Source organism: Ahaetulla prasina, chromosome 2 (genome assembly GCF_028640845.1).
Source record: "Ahaetulla prasina isolate Xishuangbanna chromosome 2, ASM2864084v1, whole genome shotgun sequence".
Classification (NCBI taxonomy): domain Eukaryota; kingdom Metazoa; phylum Chordata; class Lepidosauria; order Squamata; family Colubridae; genus Ahaetulla; species Ahaetulla prasina.
The window spans coordinates 71,030,726-71,058,515 of NC_080540.1; the positions used below are offsets into that span (position 1 = coordinate 71,030,726).

At 34.9% G+C, this 27,790-nt stretch overlaps 2 protein-coding genes across 4 annotated transcripts in view; one reads left to right on the forward strand and one right to left on the reverse strand.

Annotated features, from left to right (window-relative positions):
* The window catches only part of CENPP (centromere protein P), a 167,533-nt gene that overhangs the window by 33,223 nt on the left and 106,520 nt on the right, over positions 1-27,790 (forward strand). The window lies entirely within an intron of this gene.
* OMD (osteomodulin) lies at positions 2,402-11,766 on the reverse strand. Of its 2 annotated transcripts, none has more exons than XM_058171329.1 (3): positions 11,555-11,766; positions 5,218-6,179; positions 2,402-4,685 (listed from the first exon to the last, which is right to left on the reverse strand). In XM_058171329.1, the coding sequence occupies exons 2-3, from the start codon at positions 6,170-6,172 to the stop codon at positions 4,360-4,362; spliced, it is 1,281 nt and encodes a 426-aa protein (XP_058027312.1). In that variant the 5' UTR covers positions 6,173-6,179; positions 11,555-11,766; the 3' UTR covers positions 2,402-4,359. The 2 variants fall into 2 exon arrangements, with proteins under 2 accessions (XP_058027312.1, XP_058027313.1); XM_058171330.1 differs by lacking the exon at positions 11,555-11,766 and adding an exon at positions 11,068-11,184.

A 27,790-nucleotide genomic window follows, 5' to 3' on the forward strand; every position in this document is an offset into this window, starting at 1 on the left:
GCCAGTTACTTTGAGAATGTCCATATTCAGCATGTTTATAAGAATAATAAGCAACTCTTCACTCAGAGGTCTGCACTCCATATGACGAAGCTTAATTTTACATTTTAGTCACTATTAGTGTACAGACTGAGGCAGTTTATAAGCAGTTTTGTTTATTTGTTTATTTAAAGTATGTATTTGGCTGCCCAGGTTGTACAGTACTTACAACAGCCAAGAAAACAAGAAAAAGTTTGAATGAAAACTCTGACAAACATGTTCATACCTACTTTTTGATGGGGACAATTATTCCAGCCCCAGCATCTGGGGAAGTACTCCGGTTAATAAAGTCTTTCTGAAGGCCTGCGGGATCAGGGCCAGCCAAACATTGGAAGAGAAGTGGGTGGATCATTTCACAAGACATGGAAAAAGCATTGTTTCAGGGAAGGGACCCAAAATGTACCTACCCAATATAGTAAATGGGACTGGATAATATCATTGGGAGGGCTCCTCCTGCAAATAATCCAGTCCTGTGCCATGTAGGGCTTTATAGGTAATAACAGCACCTTAAATAGCTGGTCGTGTGAAGAAAAACAATTACAATTGCATTCTCACAATGATCTCATTCCATTTTTTGGCTTTGTTTTGTTATTTTACTCATTGTTTAAAGAAGTGTGGCTTTGCTGATTCCCAGTGACTAGGCTGTTCATACTATTCCATTACAAACAAAGAAAGATCAAGGGCTCATAGTAGAACACTTATTTCATCTACATCGGGGTGTCCCAGCTCCTAGAATTTTCCAGCTGGGACACTGATGTAGATGATAAAACAAGTGTTCTACTGTGAGTCCCTGATCTAGTTTATTCTTTGAGATATCTCCAGTTGCAGCCTCTTAACTCAGTCTTTGTTAACCATGAGCTGATGGAGGTCATACAAAGAGGTAGGATGATACTGCAATTCCAAAACTTCCAACTTGCTATGGGAGTCTCTGGAAATAGACACTCTGATGTTATATTTTTCTAACATATTGTCTACCTCACATGGTAGGGTGTCGATACTGACAAATTTAATGCCTTATTCTCAAAGTTGTTAAAGGGAGGTTTCAATAACTTCTCATATTCAGAGGCCCTATCTGTGTCATGCACTTCATCCTAAATTGCTGTATCAGTGATATGAGCAACATAGAATGTTAATAAATAAAAATCCTAGCAGACTAATTTATCAACAGTTCTATGAAAATTGATAAATTGCACTCAGTTGAAAATACTTTCAGAAGGTGCTGGGTCTGAACCATACTTACATGAATATGGTTTGGTTATTTATGTTAGCTTTTTAATATTGTTAGTCGTTTGCTTGCTATTATTTCCAATTACCTAAACTATTAAGGCAATAGTTACTGTTTTCTAGGGAATATGCATTTTCTTTGACTTTTCACCATTCTGTACATTCAAAGAACAAATGAATAGAATAATTTGTGCAGTTGCAACTTTAAAGTATTATTTAGAAAATATCTAAACTTTGTTGGGATTACATAAACATTTATGAAAATACCACCTTTTTATACTGCTCCATGCGATAGAATTTTTCTGAAAACTAAAATTTTGGTTCAACTGTTCAAATATCCTGCACATGGAATAATGGCACAACACGGGAATCATCATGAGCTGCACATGTAGAATAATAATAATCTCCATCAACTGTCCGACTAGTGAACCCAAAATTAGGAAACTCTTTTGGGAGCTTTGAATTCCTAAAGTAAAACTTTATTGGATACAGCATTTTGGTACTGAACAATCAAAACCAGTTCTGGCTTTCCCTGTGCAAATGGTTGCTTAGATAAACAAGGATTTCCCTTTCTCCTCACCCCTGGGTGATTACATTGTCCAATTATGAGAAGTCCTTTTGTAATGGGAACAGTCCATCTCTTTCGCACCTGCATTGGTGACCTTGACGGTTGCCAGGCTCTCACGGTCCACACACACATTTTCAGCATTCTATTTTCTCTTCCCTTCCTCCAGTTCATTCGCAAATTGAAAAGTGTTAAGGTTTGAAAGAAGCAAAGTGGTTCAATCTTGACAGAGGTTTTTATTTGGTGGAAATGAATGAAGATATGTTCAGTTTTCTATTCTCACGTTGGGGAATATGTGGATTGTGGAATATAACAGATATTGATCCACATTTGGTTTAGTTGATAAGAAATGCAATAGATGACATTAAAGATTATCAGATAACATGATATACTATTTTCTGGAAATAATATTTGTTACTTTTGATAAAGATAATACTATGGAATAAGAAAGGGGCTTTTTTCCTTTTGGTAACTGCTAGGGTAGAAATGGCAAAACATTAAAGATCAGTGATAAATGTATAAAAATTAAAAAAGTATAAAAATTGCTTTACCTTGAAAATTACATGAAGGATGAAGAACATTTAAAGTCTTAATTTATTGGCATACATGATATATCTCATTTATATATATTTTAAAACAAAAACGACTATATCTTTAGAACCAAGATGCTACCTAAAATATACTAGCTAATTTAGCCAAGCTGTTCAAACAACACAAGTGTAAATAAAATCTATTGCTAGTATTCTCACTTAACTGAAAATCAAAAATTTATGGTATGTATTATCAATGAAAGGTACTTAGTTAGATGACTCAATATTGTATATAATATCTCTATAAGTAAAAGCCATTTTGCTGTAGAAGTTAATGCATCAGACTAGAAACACAGAGACCATGATTGGGATAGTCATTTTCAGTCCTTGGAAGGACGCAAACAATTTCTGAAAGCTTTGCCAAGAAAACTGCAGGGACTTGTTCGGATAGTCTCCAAGAACCAGACATGATTGAAAGGAAGGGGAAAATAGGAATAAAACTATGTAATCCAATTTTTCTAAAATATATTTTGCTGTTAGCTCTTACATCGGTCTCCTGAAATGTTCCCAAAAGGATTATATGGTTAGTTTTTAATTCATAGCTTTATATAACAATAAATATAAAAGAAGCTAATTATTTATCCCTGTGTAATGCTAGTACATTATATTAATCTTTAAGAATACAGAATATCTGTTAAATGTTAGTCATTTTTATGAATTAATGTGGTATTTCAAGTCAAGAGCACAACATGATGTTTAGTATTTAGAAAAGGAAAATAAAGATTATCAAAATGAAATTCCATCTTTTTGGTGCATCAAATTCCATCTTTTTGGTGCATCACTGTCTATTGATAACCCAATTTAATACAGAGGTAAAGTAATTTGCTGGCAAAAAAATCTATGTATTTCAATCGTATCATAATTTATTTGTAACATCTTATACTTTTATAAACAGAATATATATTTAAATATTTATTGTTAAAATCCATATATGAAAGCAAAATAAATGTGAATACTGATTAAAAATATCATGTATTTTTTAAAATAATAGTTTTGATAGCCTTGTATTGTTGATGAAGTGAATAAGCCAAGTCTGTTGATTTTTCCCTATGTTGCAATATGTGTCTGCATGTATGTTCTTGTTTAGTGATAGTTTCATTAAATTTGTTACTCATTAAATGTACTTGAAATGTATTTTGTATTTTTTAGCAAGAGTGAATTGGGCCCGGGGTAAAGTACTCATGATATCAACAATGATTGATTGTAACCCAAAAGGTAGACAATACCTATAGGCAAAAGAAAATTTAAAAAAATAAAAATAGGGTGCTTATGATAATGAACCAAAAACTCCTGAAATGTTATGTATTAACTTCAATTTATTCTTCTGAGTCAATAGATAGTTCCCTGAATAATTTCATATTTATGAAGTTAATTTCGGCAAAAGTTGAATTTTTCATGAATGTTAATTTTATACACAGACACACCTTCATGCATAAAGCATAAAATGGTCAAATGCTTGACCACCTAACCATTCAGTTAAAAGTTAACTGAAATACCAAAGGTTTTTAAATCTACTATTGTAATGGTTTTGCTGCAAGCCTAATTAGGATTCTGAATAAACTGTAACTTCTCTTAGAAAATGTATTCAAACTAAAAATAAGATCTATGTCAGATAACAGTAGTCTATCATATTGCAGTTTCTAATATATCAGGATTTAGATATTATCATTACCATATTAACATTGTGATGGCGTTTGTTTTAGTCACCTGGATCATTCTATGATATTTAAAATGTTTTCATAGTCTGCTATTAATAGGTTGAAGATCTAAGAAATACTATTTTCATGGCTATTGAGATTTTCTACATAAAAATATTCTATATGCTACAAAATATACTGATATGCTTCAGATGGTTTACTTCATTTTCCAGTTTATTCCGTTTTCTTTTGTACTTGATATTATTATTTTTTATTTGTTTGATAGTTTTACTACCTCTTAAAATTGTTAATAGAAGTAAGGGTCATGGTAGTTGTCATGGTCACTTCCTCTGGAATCGTGATCATGGCTTTCATCTTGTTCTTCATGAAAATCTTCTGCTTCTTCATATTCTTCTTGAGTCAGAAATCTTCGGAACACAGGTGTTCTCAGCTGTGTTTGCTGATCTTTGCTAATTTTTTGTTCTCCATAATAAATGCTCCGCACGTGTGGAAAGCAGAAGAATGCATAGGTGCTGATTGGAGCTGTAAGCTTGTTTTGGTCAACTCGTATGTATGTTAAATGTTTGAGGTTTAGTGGATCAATAGAAGGACACATTAAAGTAACATTCATGACTGTAAAAAGACAAAAACAATGTTAATTAAAATAAATAGGTTCTTGCAAGATATTCCAAAGTATTCTTTTCCCGTTATGAGAGCAAAACCAATAACCAGAAATCTTCTGTCATTGCTGACTTTACTTAAGCTGAAATTGATTTTTTCAGTCTCCACCAGTCTGTTAATGTAGGTTCCTCAATCATTGATATGGGACAAAAAAACAACATCAAATATGATCTTAACTGAGAGTTTGGGAAATTGTGGCCATCTATTTTGCACAATAAATCCTATGTAAGGATTTGGCATGTATTTGTATCTTTTAAGCAAAAGGCTAGTTGCAACATTATAATTCCTACTTGTTTTCTTCCTATATCTAATATGCTAAATTAAAATTCCATATGGTTGCTAGCTAATTTAGTACCACATGAATTTTAGCATAAGAACCTTTGGAAAGCTAATTCACTAATACATATATTACAGTGTAATCAAATATATTTCAAGTAAAAGTAAATGTTAAAAAAACTAGATTTATAAAAGCAATTAAACTAACCTTCTAGTTCATTATCTTCCAAGTATAAATGTTGTAGGGTTCTTGGAATATAGAAAAGGTGTTTCAATTTGTTATGCCCAAGATTAAGTTCCAGAAGATTAGAGAACATAAAAGCATTATAAGGAATTTCTTCAAGATTATTGTGTGACATTCTTAAAGCAGTAAGATTTGGAAACTTGTGGAAGTAATTATTTGGAATGGAAGAAATTGAATTATTTTCAAGCGAAAGATACATCACTGAAGGTGGTAGATCTAGACTTATAGACTGTAGCTTATTGTTACAAAGGTTAATCTGCATTAGATTTCTCATACTTGAGAAGTCTATTCCTTTGAGCTGGGAATCCTCAAGATAATTATTACAGAGGTCAAGCATTGTTAAATGTGTTAACCCTTCCAAGGCTTTATTGTGTGACTTGGAAATTTGATTGAAACCCAGGATCAACCTTTCTAAGCTTCCAGGTAATGGGAATGGAATTTCTTCTAACTGATTATATTCTAAATGAAGTTGTATGAGGTTTGCAAGTTTGATGAATACACCGTTGTCAATTTTATGAGACTTGATTTTGTTGTGGCTGAGATTAATTTCTTTCAAAGCTGTAGCATTAACGAAGGATTCCAGAGGCACAGCTTCAATCTCATTATACTGCAGATAAAGTTGCTGGATGTGAGCAGGAATCTTTGGTATTGTCAGAAGCTTACGATGATCACAGTACATGGTTGTTGGGAAAGTAGGTGAACAGAAGCATTCTTTGGCACACTCAGCACTTATGGTGGGGTATGGAACGCTATATTCCACATGAGGAATTTGATGAAAAATAGATGGATATTCACTATCCACTTCATGTTCGTATTCATCCTCAAAATCATCACTCTCATATTGACCAAATACTGACATTTCAAAGAGAAGAAAAATAGTTAACACTTGACTTGGTTTTGCCACATTCATTTTCTTCATGTGTGTCCTGCAGAAAGAAGAAGATTAAATATGTTAACATTAAAAAGTTGATAAGAAAGGAAATACTGGTATTACATAGTTAACAGAACAATGTTTTCTTTGTTTTGTCTAGGAGCTAATTTCTACATATTTAAGATTTAAAATTATTCTAAGCTTGGAGTTAAAAAAATTTTACATTTGCACTTAGCTTGAACGAGTACAACATTCAGTAGACTTAGCTAAACAAAGTAGCATTAAAAGGATTTGTTACTGCTTAGTGGCATGTAAAAGATAAGGCATACATATTTAACTTATTTTAGGACTCTATATACATTTTCCCATTGTCTATTTTGAACTCTTCCTTCAGTTGAAATTATCCAATATGAATGTTCAACCTAATAGCGTAAATTATTTTATTTCACATTATAAACATTGGTGTTAGCTTACTAAGACATTGATTAGCATGCTTCCATTTGTATTTCCCTGCCATGAAAAATGGCTGTAGTTTTAAAGTATAATATGGCAATCCTCTGGCTTCAAAGACAATGTTGTGCAGTTCAGCTCTGGACCTGGTGGTGGCTCTGTAGCCCAGTCTGAAAGCACAGAGTCTCTAGCACGTCATGTCAGCCCTCCCAGGTAAGCCAAACAGGAAATATGACTACAAGAACTACTTTTTTAAAACAAGGCTACATTAACAGAACCTTGCAGATCTTACACTAGAAACTTCTGCTGTCACTTTTAACCATTTGATCAATTGTGGTAGGTCCTTCCTAACTGCAGTCTAATTTGCTTTCCTTATCTTTTATAGAGAGCCACAATTAGGGCAGCACAGACACTGTCCTCTGTGGATCAAATGATTTCCAAGATGTCTTAGAATGTCTATAAAGCATTTGGGTCTAGGCCTTTGTAGATCTCAGCAGGAATGAAATGATACCCTGCACTGTTGCTTTACTTAAGTTCATCTGCAAGATCACAGTCTTGAATTCATTGGTAAAGAGAGGCATGTCTAGAGCATCCAAGTCTGGTAGCTGAAGAATTTTCTGCAAGGTATCAGCATCAACCGTGGAAACCATATTGAGTAAGTTAGAATAGAATAGAATAGAATAGAATAGAATAGAATAGAATAGAATAGAATAGAATTTTATTGGCCAAGTGTGATTGGACACACAAGGAATTTGTCTTGGTGCATATGCTCTCAATAAAGAGAGCATATGTCTTGGTGCATATGCTCTCAATAAAGAAATGTTTATTGTTCTAACAATTGTATAGATTTATAAAAGCACTTCTTGTCAGGCTATCATATATAATCTGGAAAAAAATCTGGATGAAGGGAGTAAAGATTGACAGTATTTTGTATCTCAGTAGATATCTAGTAGATATCTGGATTTTTGCAGATCTAATTTTCTGTGTTTACCTGATATATGGAAAATCCTAAGTAAATCAGGCAGTTGATTGGATGTATTTTTCTTCTAATATATAGTTTAAAAGATCTTATATAAGATACTATTCTGTGCACTAATTTTTATATTCATTTAAATTATAAAATGAAAAAATACTGAAAACACAGTATTGTAGAAAAACACAGTCCAGACTTTACTTGGTGGTAACAAATGGTAAGAAAAGACAATAGAGACTTGGTTGTCAGAGAAGAAATTCTCTACCTTGTTGGCATTCTAAATTAAATAGATCCAGCCTTTCTCTAGCCAAGTTTATAGAAGATATAAAGATAATACAAATTATTTGTCCTCTTAGATAATAGATACAATGTATAACAAAGAGAAATATATAGACTTGTAAACAATCTTTTATATGTTTCTACTTGTGATTTAGAGTCTATTTATTGTTCAGTTTGTAAGATATAAGGTAAGCCTTTTTATTTAGGAGAAAGCTTTCTCTGGTCAATGAAAATAAAGCCTAAAGGAAAATTGAGGGCTCAAATCCAGAGCCCAGCAAAGAAATTGAAAGTAAATAGGTGATAGAAAAGTAGTGTCTGTGAGCACTTAAATAAGGATTGATTAAATAAGGATTGATTAGTTAACAGGAGCCAACATGGATATATGCAGAAGAGGTCACTCCAAACTAACCTGATCTCATGATAGTTGGTTAATTGCTCTTTGAAGGAGATGGGAAGTTCGGAAATGTGAAAAAATAAATAATTGGGGAAGGACAGTCAGTGTCTTGACTTCAGCAAGGCATTTAGGCAAGTCTCTCATAGCATCCTTATTATCAAAACATGGATTTAAAAACATAGGTGGATCCATAACTTGTTCAAGGATCTTAAACATTTATAAATGTGTCAGATCTGCCTTGAGAGACATTTCAAGTAGGATGCCATGGAGGTCTGTCCTGGGTGTGTTGCTGTTTAGCACTTTTATATTTATATATATATATGGATGAGGAAGTCAAGGAAATGCTTACCAAATTTGCAGACAATACAAAACTAGGATATGTGAGTAATACCTGAGAGGAAAGGAAAAGATTCAAAAAGACTTGACAGTCAGTTGAAACAAAGAATCAAATTTAACAAGGAGAAATGTAAAATTATAAATCTAGGTAAAAAGAAGAAACATTTATAAAAGCAAAGAAATCTGGTTCAAGAGAAGCACATATGAGAAGGCCTTGAGTGTACTAGTAGAACACAAGCTCAACATGTTCCAGCTACAAAGAAGGCCAACAGCACTTAAGACCATCAAGTGGACTTCAGAATCCAGGTATCAGAAAGTAATTTATCCTGTTCTACTTTACTGGTTCGCCCTGGTTCAGGTGAACTGGTAGCGGCAGCGGCAAGAGGCTCCGCCCACCCACCCAGACATCATCATGGACACTCTGCACATGTGCAGAAGGTTCTGTGCATGTACAAAAGCCCCACAAGCAAAGCAAGCACATGCACGCGCACACTCACAGTTCCGAACCAGTAGCGAAGGTAAGTGAAACCCACTACTGTGCACATCTCAGTTTTAAAAAGAACCAATAAACTGGAACAAGTCCAGAGCAGTGCTACCAAGACAATGAAAAGACAGGAACCAGGTCTTACAAGGAAGGTTAAAAGATTTAGGTATGACTAACTTGCAGAAAAGAAGGTTGGGAGGGGACATGGAAACTGTCTTCAGGTATGTGAAGGGCTGTCACACTGGAGAGAATTTGGACTTATTCTCATTTGCTTTTAACACTAGAACTAATGACAGGAAACTCCAAGAACGTAAATACATAAAATAGTAGAAAGTAATTAAGAACTCTCTGTGTTACATCATGAAATGGTTTCTTCCCTTTTATTAGGGATTTTCAAATACAGGCTAGATACGAATGAAGGTGAATATATGTGTCCCTGGATAAAGTTGCAGGATCCAATCTGGGTCGGTCACAGGGACCAGAGGTGTATTCTTTCAAGCTTTCGGACTCAAGTTAGAGCTCATTCTCGGGGAACGTCTCTGTAGCAGAGTGTGTGCTTTGGACTATTGTGCGTGTGTGGTATTTGTATTGTACCTGGTTGTGTGTGGCTTTTTAATTATTGATTGGGGGGTTTACAGCTGGCTATTTAGTTGTTAGCTGTTGTTTAGTAGTGTATGCTTTGTAAAAAAAAGTTATTTAAGCGTAAGAATGAGAAGACTTAGACAATTAATTGGAAAGCCTAGATATAGTTCCTTAGATTCAGAAGTAAGAGAAATTATATTTTCTTTAACTGTCCTTCCATTTAAAATAAGTTATTATTATCCTATAAAATAAATTGAAAGGAACTACTGTACTGCAGCATAACTGCACAGTAAAAATATTATTCCTTGTTGATTTCAAAAATGAGTAAAAAAATTAGTTAATTGATTCCAGAAAATTTGGGAAGAAAGAATGCACAATGATGGCCAAAACAGCAACCAAAGTTAAAGGACTAAATATTATACAACAGTTGCGTTCAGTAAATGTCAAGTCAAGATCAATACTTATAAATTGAAATTTTGCATGTAAGAGATTGAGCAATTAACTTCAATATCAAATAGCACAAATTCTTGCTTATATATAAAGTATAAGTTTGTTGCCCTGACAATGTTAGTATTAGATGATAAATCAACACAAGAAACATGGAAAAATAATCTAAACAAGTAATTTATGCCTAATTCAGATTAGTAAATAGATTCATTTTGTATTCAAGCAAATGCCCAAATTATATTTTAAAAAAATAAGATCAAAAGTTTCTAAGCAGAATATAAATTAGGAATTGATTGAGATAAAGATATATTCGCTTATAAGCATTCACTTCTATTGAATAAATTCTGTTCCATGAAATTGTTAGTAAATGAAGTATACACTTTAATATGTGTAAATCAGAATAATCTCTAAGCCTTCTGTTATAAAAGTTTATAATATGTATTTCATGTCTCCTAAGAGATAAATATTTTTCTGGTACCGTTTTTCTTTTCTTCCTACCTATTTTTTTTGTTTGTTGAATTCATTTTAATTACATAATTAAGAAAATTAAATGTTTACTTTGTATCATAGCTTATCTAAAGCAAAAGGACAAGCATACTTTTTTTCATTTGCGTTTGCTGATAAAAATTCTATTCAACCACACATTTCTGGCGTCCCAATCAGTTGCCTCATGCCTCATGTTTTCATTATCTAGATGTGCTCTTGCTATTTGACTATGTCTAAAAGAATTTTTCATTCTGGTTTGCTATCTGCTGCTTTTGAACTGAACTGATTTTCAATAAATGAAATGCTTTAGCAAAAGAACCCGAAAAATACAACATTGGTTGAAAAATATCTAATATGGATCATTAGATCTGAGTATAAACCACTAAATGAAGTCGTTGACTCTTAAATAATAGGCTAATAGCTTTCAATAGATAGTTATCTTTATAGCTCAATCAGAATCTTGTATTAGATGAGTGAATCAACACATGCAGATCTGTTTTTGTATACTTCACCTTCTGAAATATATTCCTGTTCTCTCCAAAGTCTGTTCTGGAAGCAGCTGAGCAATAGGCAGGCTTCCTGGAATAATGGCTTAAGAGAACTGGAAAAATAGCAACATCATAGTGCTACAATGGAGCAGCTAGGCAGCAGATTCAGATCTACATTAGTGCTGGCACAGGAGAAGATAGGATTCCATTAAAGCTAACTCTTAGGAAATTTTCAGTATTGTTTTCTTCTACTCTTGCCCAATAATCTGTTTTCTACCAAACCTGTGCAAAATAATCTTAAATCTTTTATCTTGAGAAGTTTCCATACGTTCTTAATTCATGCATAAATTAGATAAATGTATATTTATTATAAGGTACATCATTTTAAAAGTTCTATGTTATGAAAAATAACACTATATAACAATAGTAGATAAATTGGATTTGAAATGTAGTAACCAAAGGCACATTACCACAGAATTAATAGAAGTTTTAAAAACAAATAATTTCCTACCTGAAGATAATTTGGTACTTTTCTGCCAAAGAATATACCAGATTCTAGATGATGCCCTCAAGGTATAAGTGTTATCTTGTAGATATAAGCATTTCACGAAGTATAATTTGCTGCAAAAGGTTCTGGAGAATGAAGTATTCCTTGCTGAACAGAAGAGATTGTACAAGTAAGGGTATAATTTTACCGTGGTGAAATTATGTGGCTTAACTCTCTTTCTCTAATTTTTGGTTTGAGGTGTGGTAGGAATTTCCTTCACTTGAGGGGATGGCTGAAGATTATTTTTAGCATTGACCATTAAACTATGCTTGTTTCCTTGTTAGTGCTGGTTCTTATATTCATTCGTTACTCAATGAAAATCCAAGGAAAATACATTAGCGTTCAATCTTTTGCAAGGGCATTTAATGTTAATATTTTAAAATGGGTAAATATTTAACATTCTAATTGTTGAGTTTTATAGCTTTTATAAACAAGCAAGATTTTTTTCTATTTCTTATCAGTTGTATCATAAATGAGTCTTGAGTGTATTAACATTTTGTGAAAACACAAGTAACAGCTGACATAATCAAAGTATTGACAGTGTAATTCTGTGTACACTTTTCAGACACTAAATGAAACTTATTTCAAGGATAGATCTATGAACAATGCATTGTAGTAATGCAACTGAGTAACTAAAGCCACAGTAATTGTGAATACAGCCTTCTGTTCGATGAAGTGGCATAATTTATATAATTTTATTGAAATTATCATAATAGAAAATACAAATGAAAATACATATAATAGGGAAATGGAAAAAGAAAAGGGGGGAAAGAGAAGTATAGAGCCAGGGGGAAAAATACACCTTTAATTAAAACATCTCAGTTTTTCTATACATTCTTCCATTATAGTGTTATTGTATCTTACCATTTTTGGGCATATACATTTTTGCTGCAATAAGCATATACAATAACAAAATTCTAGACTTGTTTTCCTAAATTCTTTGTCTATTGGGGTGTGGCATAACTGACATACCAGTACACATACAATACAAAGACTTTTAATAGTAATATCAAGATGAAACCAGAACTCTTTTTATTGGGACTAATGGATAGTCAATTAAAAAAACTTAAGGAGACTGGTTTTATATATGATAACTGCAGCAAGATTATTATTTGCACAAAGGTGGAGAAATACTGAGATATCCACAATGGAAGAATGCATTGTGAAGGTGGTAGAACTAGCTGGTCAGGGAACAAAGCAATAAGTACTTTTATAAGACCCTCAAAATCTTCTGTGAACTGAAAATGGGGGGGAAAAGTGAAATTGAGATTTCTGAATTTGATGATTGAAAAAAAAAGTGGAATAAGGGGCTGAAGGGATTATTTTTGTATTAAGGAAGGAACAGGGGTAATGAGTATTTTTGCAGCCACTATTAAGTATGATAGAAATGGCTTCATTAGGAGGGAACTTATTACTTATTTATATAATAGAACTAGCATAACTTCTGATGAAAGAAATGTTTTTGTATTTGCCAAGTGTACCCAGAATTTTCTTACACCAACTGTGATGCAAAGAAAGCTAAGGCTCATGCATCAACACATACCTCACTTAGCACTCTGTCGATATTGGAGATAAACAAACTGAAATATATCGAAACATATACAAAAACTCCCCAGTAACTACCCTTCTGGCTTGCACTCTGTATTAATGACACTTCATGTTGGAAAATGTTTGTATACCACAGCAGAATCTTAGCGGTTTTAACTTTGAGTGGACAGTCTGATACAGCTAGAATTCATGAATCGGCTGGCCACCTGGAAAAGCGCCTCTGGATGACACTGAGCAGATGGAATGGTGTTGTTAAAGAGGAACAAAATCTACATTACTGCACTATCTTCACACGGGGCCTATGAAGGCTATATTCCAAAAATTGGGAAAAGAGGTTCATGGGGAAAATTGAAAGCAAAAGTTATTAACTTTAAATGCAAATTTAGTTATATATTCTCCCATGTATTTTTTTAAAATTCCCTTTATATCTCATTGCATTATAATTTACCAGCAATTTTCAAAGCAGCTTGGGGGTCCACACAAAAAGCTTTGAGGGGCTTCAAGTTGTTCTGGATATTACATTACAAAACTTCATGTAGGTAGAGTTTTGTACCCCTACCTGAATTGGTTTGTGTCCAATTGACTTTGCACCCTTTAATTGCTAGAATGTATTGCATATTTGATGCCACTGAAAATAAACCAGTAAGTTAAAGACTATTAACCACTAAGGCTTTAATTAGAAATGGGCCCAATGGTTATATTATCCTACATTTTAAACTTATCTCAAGTCATATATCCCATCCTCCAAATGAAGAAGATCCACTAAAATGATCAGGCCTCAGTGATTTATGGCATCCAGGAAATTCTTAAATGTTTCCAGGAAATTATTAGTAGCCAGTGCTAGTCATCCTGCTGTACCTGTTTTAAGTCGTGGAATGGAGAAACACAGTCATTAATAGAAACTTGCTGCTTGTACTTGAAGAATCGTTTCTGAGTTTGTCTCTACCTCCCTTAATACTGGAGCCATTTCCAATTTACCGTATATACTCGAATATAAGCCGATCCGAGTATAAGCCGAGGTCCCCAATTTTACCCCAAAAACTGGGGTAAACTGGGGACTCGAGTATGCAGGTGGAAATGAGGCACCCACCGGTTGGGAAACCTCCTCCTCAGCTGAGAAGGCTGGCGGCTCCCCCGCCCCGCCCTCTCACTGCACCGGCAGGGCTTCAGTCCGGTAAAATGTGAAAAAAAGAAAAAAAAAAAAACTCGAGTATAAGCCGTATATACTCGAGTATAAGCCGAGGGGCTTAAAAAAAAAAAAAAACTCGAGTATAAGCCGTATAGACCCGAGTATAAGCCGAGGGGACGTTTTTCAGCACAAAAAATGTGCTGAAAAACTCGGCTTATACTCGAGTATATACGGTAGGTCCATGTTGAAGAAAAATCTAATCCTTCCTCCTATGAATTTCATGGATAATTTTTCCTCCTTTCAACTCACTTTTGTACGGTCTATATTTTCTGCCAATTATTTAATTCAGTGAAATCTTTTGTGATACTATGATGCATTTTGTTTTAATTTTAATTCAATTGAATGCATTCATATAAACATAGTATAACAATAAATAAATATTGCTTGGTCATGGCTGACTTACTGGACAATAAGCCAACCATGACCAAACAATATATGTTTTGACATATAATGAATGAATGTTTTGCCATGTAAAGGCCTTCATGACTTATGGTGCAAAGTCCCTCTATATTCTACACGGACCATGATGAAATTCCCATCAGAAGTCTTTTTTCAAGGTCAGGCCAAGATAGTCCTTCCATTTTTGAAATGCCTAACCCAGATTCTCCTTTCATACCTTTTCCATTCTTGACCATCCCTATTTATGTAATCAGATCCTTTAATAAACTGTGTGTCTTTTCTGTACATTTTTAAGTAATTTAACAGCTTTTAGTGCAGTTTAATCTGGTGTATTATAAGCTTAATATACGCCACATTTTAAAATTTTGCAATGTCTTCGTACAGGGACATAGTTGTTCAGGGGCTAAGGCACTGAGCTTGTCTATCGAAAGGTTGGCAGTTCAGCGGTTCGAATCCCTAGTGCCACGTAACAGGGTGAGCTCTCGTTACTTGTCCCAGCTTCTGCCAACCTAGCAGTTCGAAAGCACGTAAAAAATGCAAGCAGAAAAATAGGGACCACCTTTCCGTGCGCCTTTGGCATTTAGTCATGCAGGCCACATGACCATGGAGATGTCTTTGGATAGCATTGGCTCTTCAACTTTGAAATGGAGATGAGCACTGCCCCCTAGAGTCAGGAATGACAAGCACATATGTGCAAGGGGAACCTTTACCTTTACTTAGCTTCAGCTCCATGTAACTAATTCTTGCTTTTAATTGTTGATTCTGTGTGGAATAATTGAGTATACATTCTGTTTATAATGACTAGTAAGTGCTGGAAACAATTGGAATACATAAAAGACAGCAACCAAATGCCTCCAGTTACCTTCTTTTTTTTCATAATTCAATCAGGTCACTATCGCTACCATTATTATTTCCATAAATGATTTTTCCTCCTAGTAGTTTATCCAGAATAGTGATCTTATTGCTTTTACAAAGTAATTGGTTGATTTTCATCAGAAACATACCTGTGCAAAGATATGGTTTGCTTCTAAGCATACTAACAAATCTTCTTTTAGGAAGAGAAGGAACAGGCAGATGTAAAGTATGCATAAAAAACATGTATTTGTTTCAAGGATGGAACAAAGCAACCCCACTTTAATACACAGATAAAATGTTTCAGGTTACCTACATTTGAAATGTTCAGGTCATAGGAAACTGTTACTGCTCACTTATTTTTAACCCCAGAACTGTAAAAGTAGCTAGGACAATACTCTGGCTTGATTAATATATATGAGCTGATTTCCCAAAAATCAGCCAGCATGGTTTTTAGTATATTTACTAAAATATTAAAACATAATATAGAAATATTGTTTCCTGTTAGGAAACAACCAAAAACTATTTCACCAAATTAAAAATTTGTGGTAAAAAATTTGTAGTAAAACAGTCAGCCAGATATTTAAATTGGCTTTGGCATTTTTATCTACCAATTAAGTTCTTCTTAAGGTCCTGGGATAGGCAGATGTTGCTTAATAATATTAATATAATTGTCACAGGATGTAAGCTTTTCCAAGTAAAGATGCCTTTTGTAATTAGACTGATGGTGAGTTTGCCAGTGCCAATGGTTTTAGTGACTCAGGAAGATATTTTGGAATTCTACCAAGGCATCCATTATTATTGGTACTATCTTTGCTTTTTTGTCATAGTTGTTCTATTATCTTTTGCCACAGTCATTATTATTATTATTATTATTTAGACTGGACTTGGCTTTTTTATCCACCTGTTGAGCCCTTCCCAAGAACCTGAGGTAGACAGATGTTATTGTTGATGGTGTTAACACTATTGCTGCAGGACAATATTCAAGAAGTACTCTAGTAGGTGTGGAACCATGCAATGTGGTTTTTTTGTAATTGATAGATGGGAATTTTGTCAATGCACAGATTTTCTAAATGCTGTCCAATATTTTTTTTAGTATGGTACCCCATGTGCTAGTAATTTCGGATATCACCATGACTTTCAACTTAATATAATGTCATAATCTTTCAACTTCAGTTTTCAGATCTTGATACTTCTTTCCAATTTTTGGTCTTCTATTCTACTGTCTCCTGATATTGCCACATCAATTATCCATCTTCTTTTCAATAACAATTAAATTTGGTGTGATATAAGCCAAGACTTTTTCAGTTTGGATTTGAAAATCCCACAATATTTTAACCTGCTATGGTAGTTTTTGATGATTCCACCCACAAACATCTGACTTTCAGATGCAAGCCATAGAAAAGTAATTGTTGTTCTTTCCTAATTATTTTGTTTACACCTAGTAATAGTTACTGGTTGCAGATATAAGCAAACATTTCAGATCCTGCACAGAATACACATATAAAAGTTCCATAAATCAGCTTTCTATTAATTGCTTTTTTCTATTATTTGTTTACGCTTATATAACATCAGTTACTTTAGCAATGATTGTGTAGCAAATAAACTAGTATGTATGAATGCAAACACTATTGAATGAGCTTTCTGTAGAATAAAAGTACAAATAAAAAAACACAAGCATCATATAACTTATCCATCTAAATGAAAGGTTTTAAGCTTTTGAGGCAGATTGACAATTATGCCACTGCAAGCAGTCTCCTTCTATCTGCCATTTGCTTTATTATTTCTTTTTTCTACTTCTCGAATCTAAAGCAGAAGCAGCAGGGAAATGCTGAACATCTAGGCTGGAAAAGGTTTTGGGAGAAAAATCCAGTCACATGTTGCAAAACAAGGCCAGTTGCCCTGTCTCAGACAGTTAGAATTCTGAAAACAACGCCTTCTAAAGAGCCAAGTTTTCTTTTATGCCTAAAACACTCAAAATGGATAGTTTGAACTCAGAATATTTCAAAGACAAACCATTTGCATCTCCCTGAATATAAACTGAATAGTCTAGGACAGTGATGCTAACCTTTTTGCCATTGCGTGCCAAAAGTGGGGGGAGTGCGGGGGGGGGGTCACACATGCGTGCCCACACTCATAATTCAATACTTTCCTCCCCCGCGCATGTGCATGCATCCCCCTCCCCCATGCTCCCCCCGCTTTTGGCACACAGTAGCAAAAAGGTGGGCCTAGAAGGCCCATTTTTTGCCCTCCCCAGGCTCCAGAGGCTTTCTTGGAGCCTGGGGAGGATGAAAATGGCCTTCCCCACCACCCCAGAACCCTCCGGAAGCTGGAAATGGCCCATTTCACAACTTCTGGTGGGACCAAAAGGCCTGAAAATCAGCTGGCTGGCGCAAGCATGTGCGCTGGAGCTGACTTAGGGCAATGCTCCTGTGCCCACAGATATGATTCCACGTGCCACCTGTGGCATGTATGCCATAGGTTCGCCATCACGGGCCTAGGATATAAAAGGCAAGCAAACAGCCACAAGAGGAGAGATAATGTGAGACTTGGCAATAATTCAGCTCTGAATGATTTGTTGTTTGTTGATGAATATTTCTGGGATAATTTAGCCATGGGAGGCAAACATAAAGAACATTTGTGTGAATTCTTCTGTTAGGAGGAAAGATGAATGGGGTTAATATAAACTGGGCCCACAAGCTAACTGCAGAAAAAGCAGGGAGGCACGCTTGCCAGATTTAGTTTTGCATTACACTCTGACCTGCTGTAGAGTGGCATTCTTGGTGTCATAATTTGTAGTAAGGCTGCAAAATAGAAAAACAAATGTGGACCTTTTTTTCCTGGTTAGATAAAGGAGCCAATTCTGTTATGACTCTTGGCATTCCTGCATATGGTAGAAAATAAGAAAATGCAAAACAATAATTCAGCATGTTTGAGTAAAAAAAATCAGTTGCTTATTATTCTTTTTTCTAAACAAACTAATTTTAAATAAATGCATTAAATTCTTTGCTAATTAAGTTCATGCATTTTAATTGAACTAATACATCTTTCATGTTATATTCATGGAGAAAATAATTAAAACCTCTGGATTATCCTATTTGAGAAAAATCAGCTGCATCAGGAATAAATAGTTCATTTTGTATGCGTTCCCAGTATTTCACAACTGCATTGCTACCAGTGTTGTTGTTGTTTTATGATGATTGAGATTCTTTATTAACTATGCACCTTTTTCCAGAACTTTATTAATGTAGTCATCCCTTCTGTCCATGTTGGAAGTTTTTATCACTTTTATTTTTGAGAGAATTCTAATGAAGTTATTTTCCCCCTGAAATTAAGAAAACCAGAACTTCTCTAGCAGAGTCCTGTTCCTTACAGGAAGAAAAGAAAACAACAGTTTGTTCCCACTATTCTCTTGGTTATGGAAGATTCTGAACATTCCTTAGACATGGGACACCCAGAAGGACAGTGAACACAAAATTGGCTGGGGGTGAGGCAAACCAATATTTGTGACCTCTTTTTAATGCTGAACATTTGCAGTACTAAATCAGAAGTTGTCATATTTACACATAAGCTGCATACGTGCTATTGAAGTGTTCTAAAACTTGCATTCAGTGTTAATGTGTCAAATAAGGTCTAGGGAAGAGTAGCTTGTTTTTTGATGGCTCTGAACAATTTTATAGTTAATAACTCTTAACTTACATCTGTACTAAAATATTTTCATTTTATAAACAAGCAAGTTTCTTTCCTGGCAGCATATGCTGTTGAGGTAGTTTTATGAAATAATTAGCCATCTAGTTAATTTAATATCTGAACAAACTCATTAGCCATGTTGCTTAACAAACTTGTTTCTTTTTTCTCTTGTTATATTTACTAACTTTTAAAACTTCATTTAGCAACTGATTGAATTTATAAAGTAAGTGCTACAAGCTTTTTCCTAGATTGGTTGAGACACTGGAATGTGATACGTGGCATTTGGAGTTGAAGTCAGTTGTTCACTTATTGTAGAACTTTTCCATATGTTTCCTGTTAGTAGCTTTGTTCTCAGACCTCAAGTCTCTCCAGAAACAAATAAAAAACAGATTCAAACTTTACTGAATAGGAGTGAGTGCAAAAAGAGTTCCCTGTCTATTTTCATTGAGTAACTTTAATGTTTTACAATGTGTATGTAATATAGATAGAAATACTGTAAGTATGAAAATGCGTTTAGTAATTGTTCCTGAATTTGGCAGTAAGCACACCTATTCTATTGATTTTCTATAAAACATTACTCTTCAATTTAAATTTTGAATGAGAGTTATTTAATGCTTGCATAAATTACAAAAGCATGAACAAATCATAAAATAAGTTTCACATGCAGTCAAACACTCAAATGTGAACATCACTGAGATCAGTTAAATTTATTTTCTGCTGAGGGAGTATAGATTACAACACTAGGCAGGCTAAACTGGCTTGTAGATATGACTGCAGCATCCTGCGGTTAGAAGATCACCATTTGCAACCTTCATTGCCAGCTTCCAACAGAGCTTCCAACAGAGCCAATCCCAGGGAATCACCTAATAACAGCCACTGGAGCTGCTAGAGCTGCTGTTGCAAGTTGGCGTTGTCATGTGATATTGTGCTTTACAACAGCATTGCTTAGCAACTGAGTTGCCTGTCCCAATTACCATTGTTAAATGTGGACTTCCCGCATTGGTAGCAGATGTTTTGGTATCTCACTATTTACTTGTGACCATCTGAGAGCCATACTTCTTTACACAACTGCATTTTTGCTTCTTTAAAGAATAGAAATTGCTGTATCAAACTGTATAAACCCATAATAATTTCTTTGATTGGGAGGCCTTGCTCATGATTACTCATGCCTTGGTCACTTCCCATTTGGATTATTGCAATGCATTCTACATAGGGCTGCCCTTGAAAACCATCCAGAAACTTCAACTGATCCAGAATACAGCAACACACACAATAAAGGGGGGGTGTAGGTTTGCTCATCATCTTTGTTGAGCAAGCTGCAGTGATTTTCAGTTTCTTTCTGGGTGCAATTCAAGGTGATGGTCATTACCTTTAAAGCCATTTATGGCACAGAACCAGGTTATCTGCTGAGCTGCCTTTCACTAAGGACATCTATCAACCCGACCAAATCATACTCCTAGCCTCTTTTCTTAAATAATTGCCATCTGATGAGAACTAGGAAGCCTTCCTTTTCAGTGGCACCTCCTGCCATATGCAATACTCTGTCCCCTGAAAGCAAATAACAAAGATCTAAAAAATGGAATCAAAATTCAGGAGGATCTTGACCAGTTAGATCAAGGGGCAGAATATTTACACACACACACACACACACACACACACACACTCATTTTATATATGCCATGCTATAAATAAATAAATAAATAAATGGCAAAAAAACAGTAACACAGATTTCAACAGGGTAAATGCCGCATCCTATACTGCAGGGATGTCAAACTCAAGGCCTGGGGGCTGAATCTGGCCTGCGGGGTACTTAGATCTGGCCCGTGGGGCCACCCTTGAAACAGCAAAGCCTGCAGTGCTTCTGCCAGAAAAAACAGCTCCTGAGGGCTGCGTGTGCTTCCCCAAGTTCCGTTTTCACTGGCAGAGTGCTGCGGGAGGCTGAAAACAGAGCTCCAGAGCCCGTTTTCGCTGGCAGAGCACTCCAGCCACCACAAGTGCCCCTCCCGATACGAGTGATGTCGAGCTGGCGATGCCCACCCTTGCCACACCCATCCTGGCCCTTCAAGGTCAAACACCATCCAGCCCTCAATGAAATTGAGTTTGACACCCCTACTATCCTGGTGTTGTGTCTGCGCCCCCCGAGCCGGGCCTCCTGCCAGAAAGTGACTTGGAAAGTGAGGGGGAAGGGCCGTCAGGACTTACCTCAGGAGCACCGGCTTCCCTGGCTCAGCTCCAGGAGCCAGAGGCAGGCCAGGTGGAAGTGATAACGAGGGCTCCATCCCCTGACTCTTTCCCCCCCAGGCCACGCCTTCAGACCCAGCTGATGGCAATCAGGTTTGGTTGGACCCTAGGTTTCGTAAGCAGGTGAGGAGGGAACAACAGAAGCAGGGGTGAGGCAGGCCTAGGAAGTGCTGAGTTATGGAGCCACACCCCACAAGATATAAAGGCAGCGAGAGCTGCTGTGCCTCTTCGTAGCAGGCAAATCAATTGATTAACTTAGAGCTGAAGTTTGTTCCTGGGTGACTCATCGGTGTCGAGGGAGATAACAGAGACACTCTTCTGGTTCGCTATTCTGCTGCCAGAGCTGATAGTGCCAGCTAATTAAGCCATCACTCGGACGGAGGCGAAGAGGGGATAGAACACCTGGATAGGAAAAATCAGTGGGGAGAAAATCATACTGGGCAGCAGTATATGCCAAAAGGATCTCTGGGTCTTGGGGGATTACAAGGTGAACACAAACCAACGATATGATGCTGCTTGAAAAAATATACAGACCTATGTTGCATCAAAAAGTATAGTACTAGGATGAACAGAAATTATTACTTTATTCTTGTTTGGATAGATCATACCTAGAATATTTCATCCATTCTGAGCAATGCATTTTAAGAAGAACCTTGCTAAATCAGGATTGTTATTATTATTAAATTATTAAATAGAAGTATTGTATATATTTAATCTAGAAATGGGAGGAGGGGACTTTAAGTAACTGAGGAATATCGCATTGTTTTCTTATTTAAAGAAATAACTAGTTTTGTTATAAGAAATTATTATTAACACTAATTTTGTCTCTTTCAATTTAAGTCCAATTTTAATTTTTAAAGATATGCTTAAAAGAAGGTAATCGCAAAAAACAGCCCTAGCTGCTGAATAAAGCCAGCAGAATTCTAAAAAGGTAAGAAAGAAAAACAAAGTTTCTCAGTTTCTATTTTGAAAAGAGTATGTTTCACATGGGAAATCCCTTTAGCAGCATCATTGAAATTGATAGAAAATACTCAATTACTTTAAATGGTTAATTTTTAAGCACCTTAAAAATGGTGCAACAATTTCAAGAAATTAAAAGGGATTTATCAAGCGCAAGTAACTTTATCTATATTTTGATGGTTAACTTCCTTAACAGTAAGATCAGTTCCACAATGGAACCAATATTCAAAGATATGGTGAACTTCCTTTCAGTGCACGTATTCAAGTACAGAGGAGGCTAGATAACCCTCTGTGGGAAAGCTTTAATTTGAATTTCAGCAAGTAATTGAATCCAATCACCTATGTGGCTATTTCTATCTCCATTTAAATCACTTGAGTTATGATAGAGCTAACTCCCAATGTCATAGTGAGGAATTTAAGGTGTATTTATTATCTTTGAAAGGCTTAAACAACAGCTGTGGAATGCCTACAAGTTTAATTCCTTAGAACAGGGGTCTGCAAACTTGGCTCTTTTAAGACTTGTGGACTTCAACTCCCAAAGTTAGAACAACTGCACAGGTCAAATATTTCAGGTATTTAGGTAGCCACTTCCACCACCGCTGGAACAATCGAGTGATCTTTCTGTCAGAGCTCAATATTTTTTTTAAAAAATAATTTGATTAAAGATTATGTTATACAAATAAAATTTGATATATTCTATACAAAATATATATAAAAAGAAAAAAATAAAAAGTGTAAAAAAAGAACAAAACTTTCCCTTTCCTCCCTAGAAGGTATGTTCTCATCACTAAAACTAATCACCTCTTCATCCCATTCTTTACAATCAGATCTTTAAGGTTTCATCGTTCTATTTTAATTTCATTCAGTGTTATTAGAAATGACATACTATGCAAATTACAAAAATAAACCCATTTTAAATTCTTACTTTATATCTCTATGTCTCATTTTCTATTTAAACAATTCCTCCTATCTTTTTCAAATAAACAAAGTTTTGAAGGCATCGTCATCCAGTCTGGTTTAAAAAACCCATTAAATCTCACCAGAGATAACAATAATGGAGTAATTGATTCCTTTAATTTTTTCATCTCCTTACTCTGCTCTTCCACCAAATCTTTAAAATCCAGTATTTCTCTCTCCATTTCATTAAATTTTTGATCTATTTCTGAAAGATGAGCCTCCATAAGCTCCTGTAAAAAATTCCTTAGACTGTCTTTAATATCTTCTTTCAATTTCCGTACCTGAAGTGAAGATATTTCCAATAATTTAGAAGTGGTTAAATCTCTTTGCTTAAAAGCCATTTTTAAACTAAGTAATATCAAGAAGAAGAAGAAGAAGAAAAAAAAGGGGGAGGGAATAAAAAGAAAAAAAAAACCCAATAAATTTTTCTTCTTAAACACTGTAAAAAAAAGATAATAAAAAAAGAAATAGATTTTTTTTTTTAAAAAAAGAATTCCATTTAGAAAAAAAAATCTTGTTATTTTCTTCTTAGAGGTTCCACACCAGCAATTGTAATCAGCATTTCCTTAGCTTTCACTTTCAAAAAACAAAACGCCATCTTTCTTCATCTCCACTCTTCAAATAACTTCTCTGTCAGGGAGTTAAAATCATCTTACAAGCAAATGCCAGCCTTCCTGCTTTCGATTCTTCCGTGTTGAAAATTTATCATTAATCCTCTTCAGTCACGGAGATGGACGCTGCGTTTTGCTCTGCTTTTGCAGAGGCGTTCTGGACTCTGGAGCTTTTTTTGAACTATCGAAGGAGCGTTTCCCATCAAACCACCAGAAATCATTCTGGGGCTTTTCTTGGGGGCTCAAACTTCAGTTCAAATGCTCATCTCCCCCTCTTTGCCCGAGGCAGAGATTTACGAGCTGTTGACAGAAGATTAGCACTGTCTAAACAGCTCTCACAGAATCACAAAGAACGGGCGGACTGAAATTGCCGCCATTAACACAACGGAGCCAAACCGGAAGCCTTTCATCAATAATCCTTTATCCCAATATTCTTCCTCCTTTCCATCCAATAATAAAATTTATTCCAGATTTCATAATACTCTGATTCACGCTTATCCTTGAGTTCCAACGTCAACCTGTCCATTTCCGCACAAGTTAAGATTTTAGCTAATCCTTTTTCTTCTATGGGCATCTCTTTATTTTTCCATTTTTGTACAAAGGCCAAGCTTGCTGCTGTTAATATATGTAATACTAGATAAATTGTATCCTTCTTGTATTTGTCCTTTATAATACCCAATAAAAAGAATTCCAATTTTATTTCTATATTTTGCGTTAATATCTTTTCCAACCATTGTTTTATCCATTGCCAAAAATTTTTAGCTTTTGGGCATTCCCACCACATATGATAAAAGGTCTCCGGTAATACCTCACACTTCCAACACATCAATTAATCATTTTTGCTCATTTTTGCAAGTCTTGTTGGTGGGAGATGCCATCTATAGACCATCTTGTATAGATTTTCTTTATATGTGGAAGCTAGAGTAATTTTAAAAATTATTTCCCATAAATCCTGCCAATTGTCTAAATCGATGTCATAGCCAAAATTTTTACTCCAAATTAACATGGTTTCTTTTAATTGTTCCTCTAATATATCCTGATCCAATAAATAATGATATATTTTCCTTAGCGCCTTCTCCTCTGTTCCTAATAAAGTTTTATCTAATTCCATTAGTTCTGTTTTTATATCCCATTCTTTTTTGTCTTTCATATATTTTGATTGTACTTGGAGATACGCCCACCATTCAAGTTCTATTCCTTCTTCGTTCAAATTTTTCCTAGATTTCAATTCTCCTCTTTCATTTAACAAATCTTTGTATGTAATTACTCTTCCTGACTTGATAAAGTTTGGGAGTGTAGACATCTCAAGTGTCGATATCCAATTTGGAACTTCCATATAATTACATTGCTTAGTTTTCACTCAAACATCTAGTAGTGCCTGTCTAATAAAGTGCTTCTGGAAGTACTGGTGAACCTTGTGTTTCTCTTTCCAGAGAATGGCGTGTCACCCTATCTCCATGTCATGGCCTTCCAGCGTTAGCAGCCTCCTATTTTTTAGCTGTATCCAATCTCTCATACCAGTACTGCTGCTTGATAGTATTTTTCCCAGTGTGGAAATCCCCCTCTTTCCTTAGAATCCTGTAAAAGTTTTAGTTTAATTCTCGATTTTCTACCTTGCCAGATGTATTTCGATATGATTTTGTTTAAAATCATAAAAATTAAAAATTCCTTTTTTAATTTGATTGGAATACATTGAAATAGAAAGAGTATTTTGGGTAGTACATTCAGCTATTCATATTCTCATTGTCACATCTCTCACATTTTTTTATAATTCCAACAAGTTATTTTTATAAATCCACTGTAGAAAAGATATCCATATCTCTTTTTTGATTTATTATTTGTAAGACATTTGTAATTATTAAATCATCCAGTTTCATTTGTAAACCCATTATTTCCATCTCTTTTTATAAGCTATTGTTTTTAAATGCACATTCAAGTCAGCTTCAGTTTTATTCAATGGAACTTGCTTCTCATCAGTATCATCTTCCAATTTTATAATACCAGATAACTTTATACTTACTGTACATCTTTAGCCCAAAATTTTCATTTAAAGTAACCATCTTTTATTTCCTTCTAGTGCATTTAATGTCCAACCTTCAAAGTTATCTCATTATTATATACTGTGGTATCTCGATACTCATCATTAATTGGTTCCTGGAGGTATGAGGAGTACCAGAAACAATGAGTACAAAAGAATTTTTTCCCATAAGGAAAAATATAGTGAGTCACAAGGCAGGCAACACCAACAAGTTTAGGTTGTGCATTGAGTACCAAACTGACTATGAGTACCAGGACAAAATTTTCAAGTCAAAATGCAATGAGTACCAAATTCAATGAATTTCAAAGCAGTTGAGTACCAAGATACACTGTAGACATTTCCCACAAGAAAGGATTCTTTTAATTAACTTAAAAGCCTTTCTTTAACTGAACCTCTATCTGAGCCTTTAATTCATTTAAAATTTTCTAAAATCAATGCTGTAATGCCCTTACTATATATTCTAGAGAATGTCCTTACAAAATTTTAAACACAATTTTGTTTCTAAATGGATTGAAGGGGAATTCATCCAGCAAATACAACCAGATTTGAGGTTCTGGAGGTTTTAGTCACTAAGAAGAACAAAAGAAAAATAAACTCCAAAGTGAATAATGAAACCTTTATTAAGGTCAAAGACCAGTATATCCCAAATGACTAAAAAGTTGAAGTTTGGTTGAACCTTAAGTCCATAAAGGCTACATTAACAGCTCTGAGCTTGGTGGAATCCTATGACTCCCAGCCGTTAGTAAGAGACTGTGAAAAGTCAGTTTTTATCATTTCCTCACACACACAAAGAAACAGCTACCTGTAGTATATATGGTGATCTCAATATATTTTCATATTCCAGGGAGTTTTTAGCAGTCTGGATCCAGCATCTACCTGCCTTTCAGCCATAATGTCTCCCATTATCTGCAAGACATCAGTCTGCCCATTCTTCACTGGAAGCTTCTCCAGAGTTCAAAAAAGTTTCTAATGAAATCTTAAAATATGGCAATAATTATATTCCTGCAGCCAAAAACAAACAAACAAAAACCATGTATAATGCAAAGGCTCTGGACTTGTTATAAGGTGGACTATTCTATATTTATAAAGATTTAGTGAGAGATGGTGTCTATGGGAGCGGATTACAGTGAAATGGCAGTTTCCCAGGAAGGAGACAGTACATTTCAGAAAGGGTGGAGGGAGAAAGAGGCATCATTGCCTGGAGTTGGATGGAAAAGGAAGAAAGTTAGAATATCCCTAGAATCTCCCAGGGTATATTTGTTAAAGTAATTAGGGTTTAGTCTGGCAAGATTCTGTCTATTGTGTGTAAGCAAATAAAGAACAGAATGCTGATGAATAGTTCTACATCGTTCTTGGCCCTGGCCTGATAAATATTTCTGAAAATTTCACTCCCTGTCCCATACTCAGCTTCAAATTCCCTTACTCAATAAATGTACTACTCTCCCATAAAACAATTGTACATATTTCCGTTCAGATACATACTCAGTAACGCAAGTATTGCTATGCTACCTATTTTATCCCACATGGCTTCTGGCACTTATAAACTGATTATATGAATGTTTACATCTCTTTCTGATTAAGAAATTATTTATTTATTTATTTATTGTTTCAATATCTATACCGCCCTTCTCCCAAAGTACTCAGGGCGGTTTACAGCCAAAGTAAAGACAGTTAGTACAATTTTTAGGACCAGTTTAAAAGGAAAATTTAGAGTT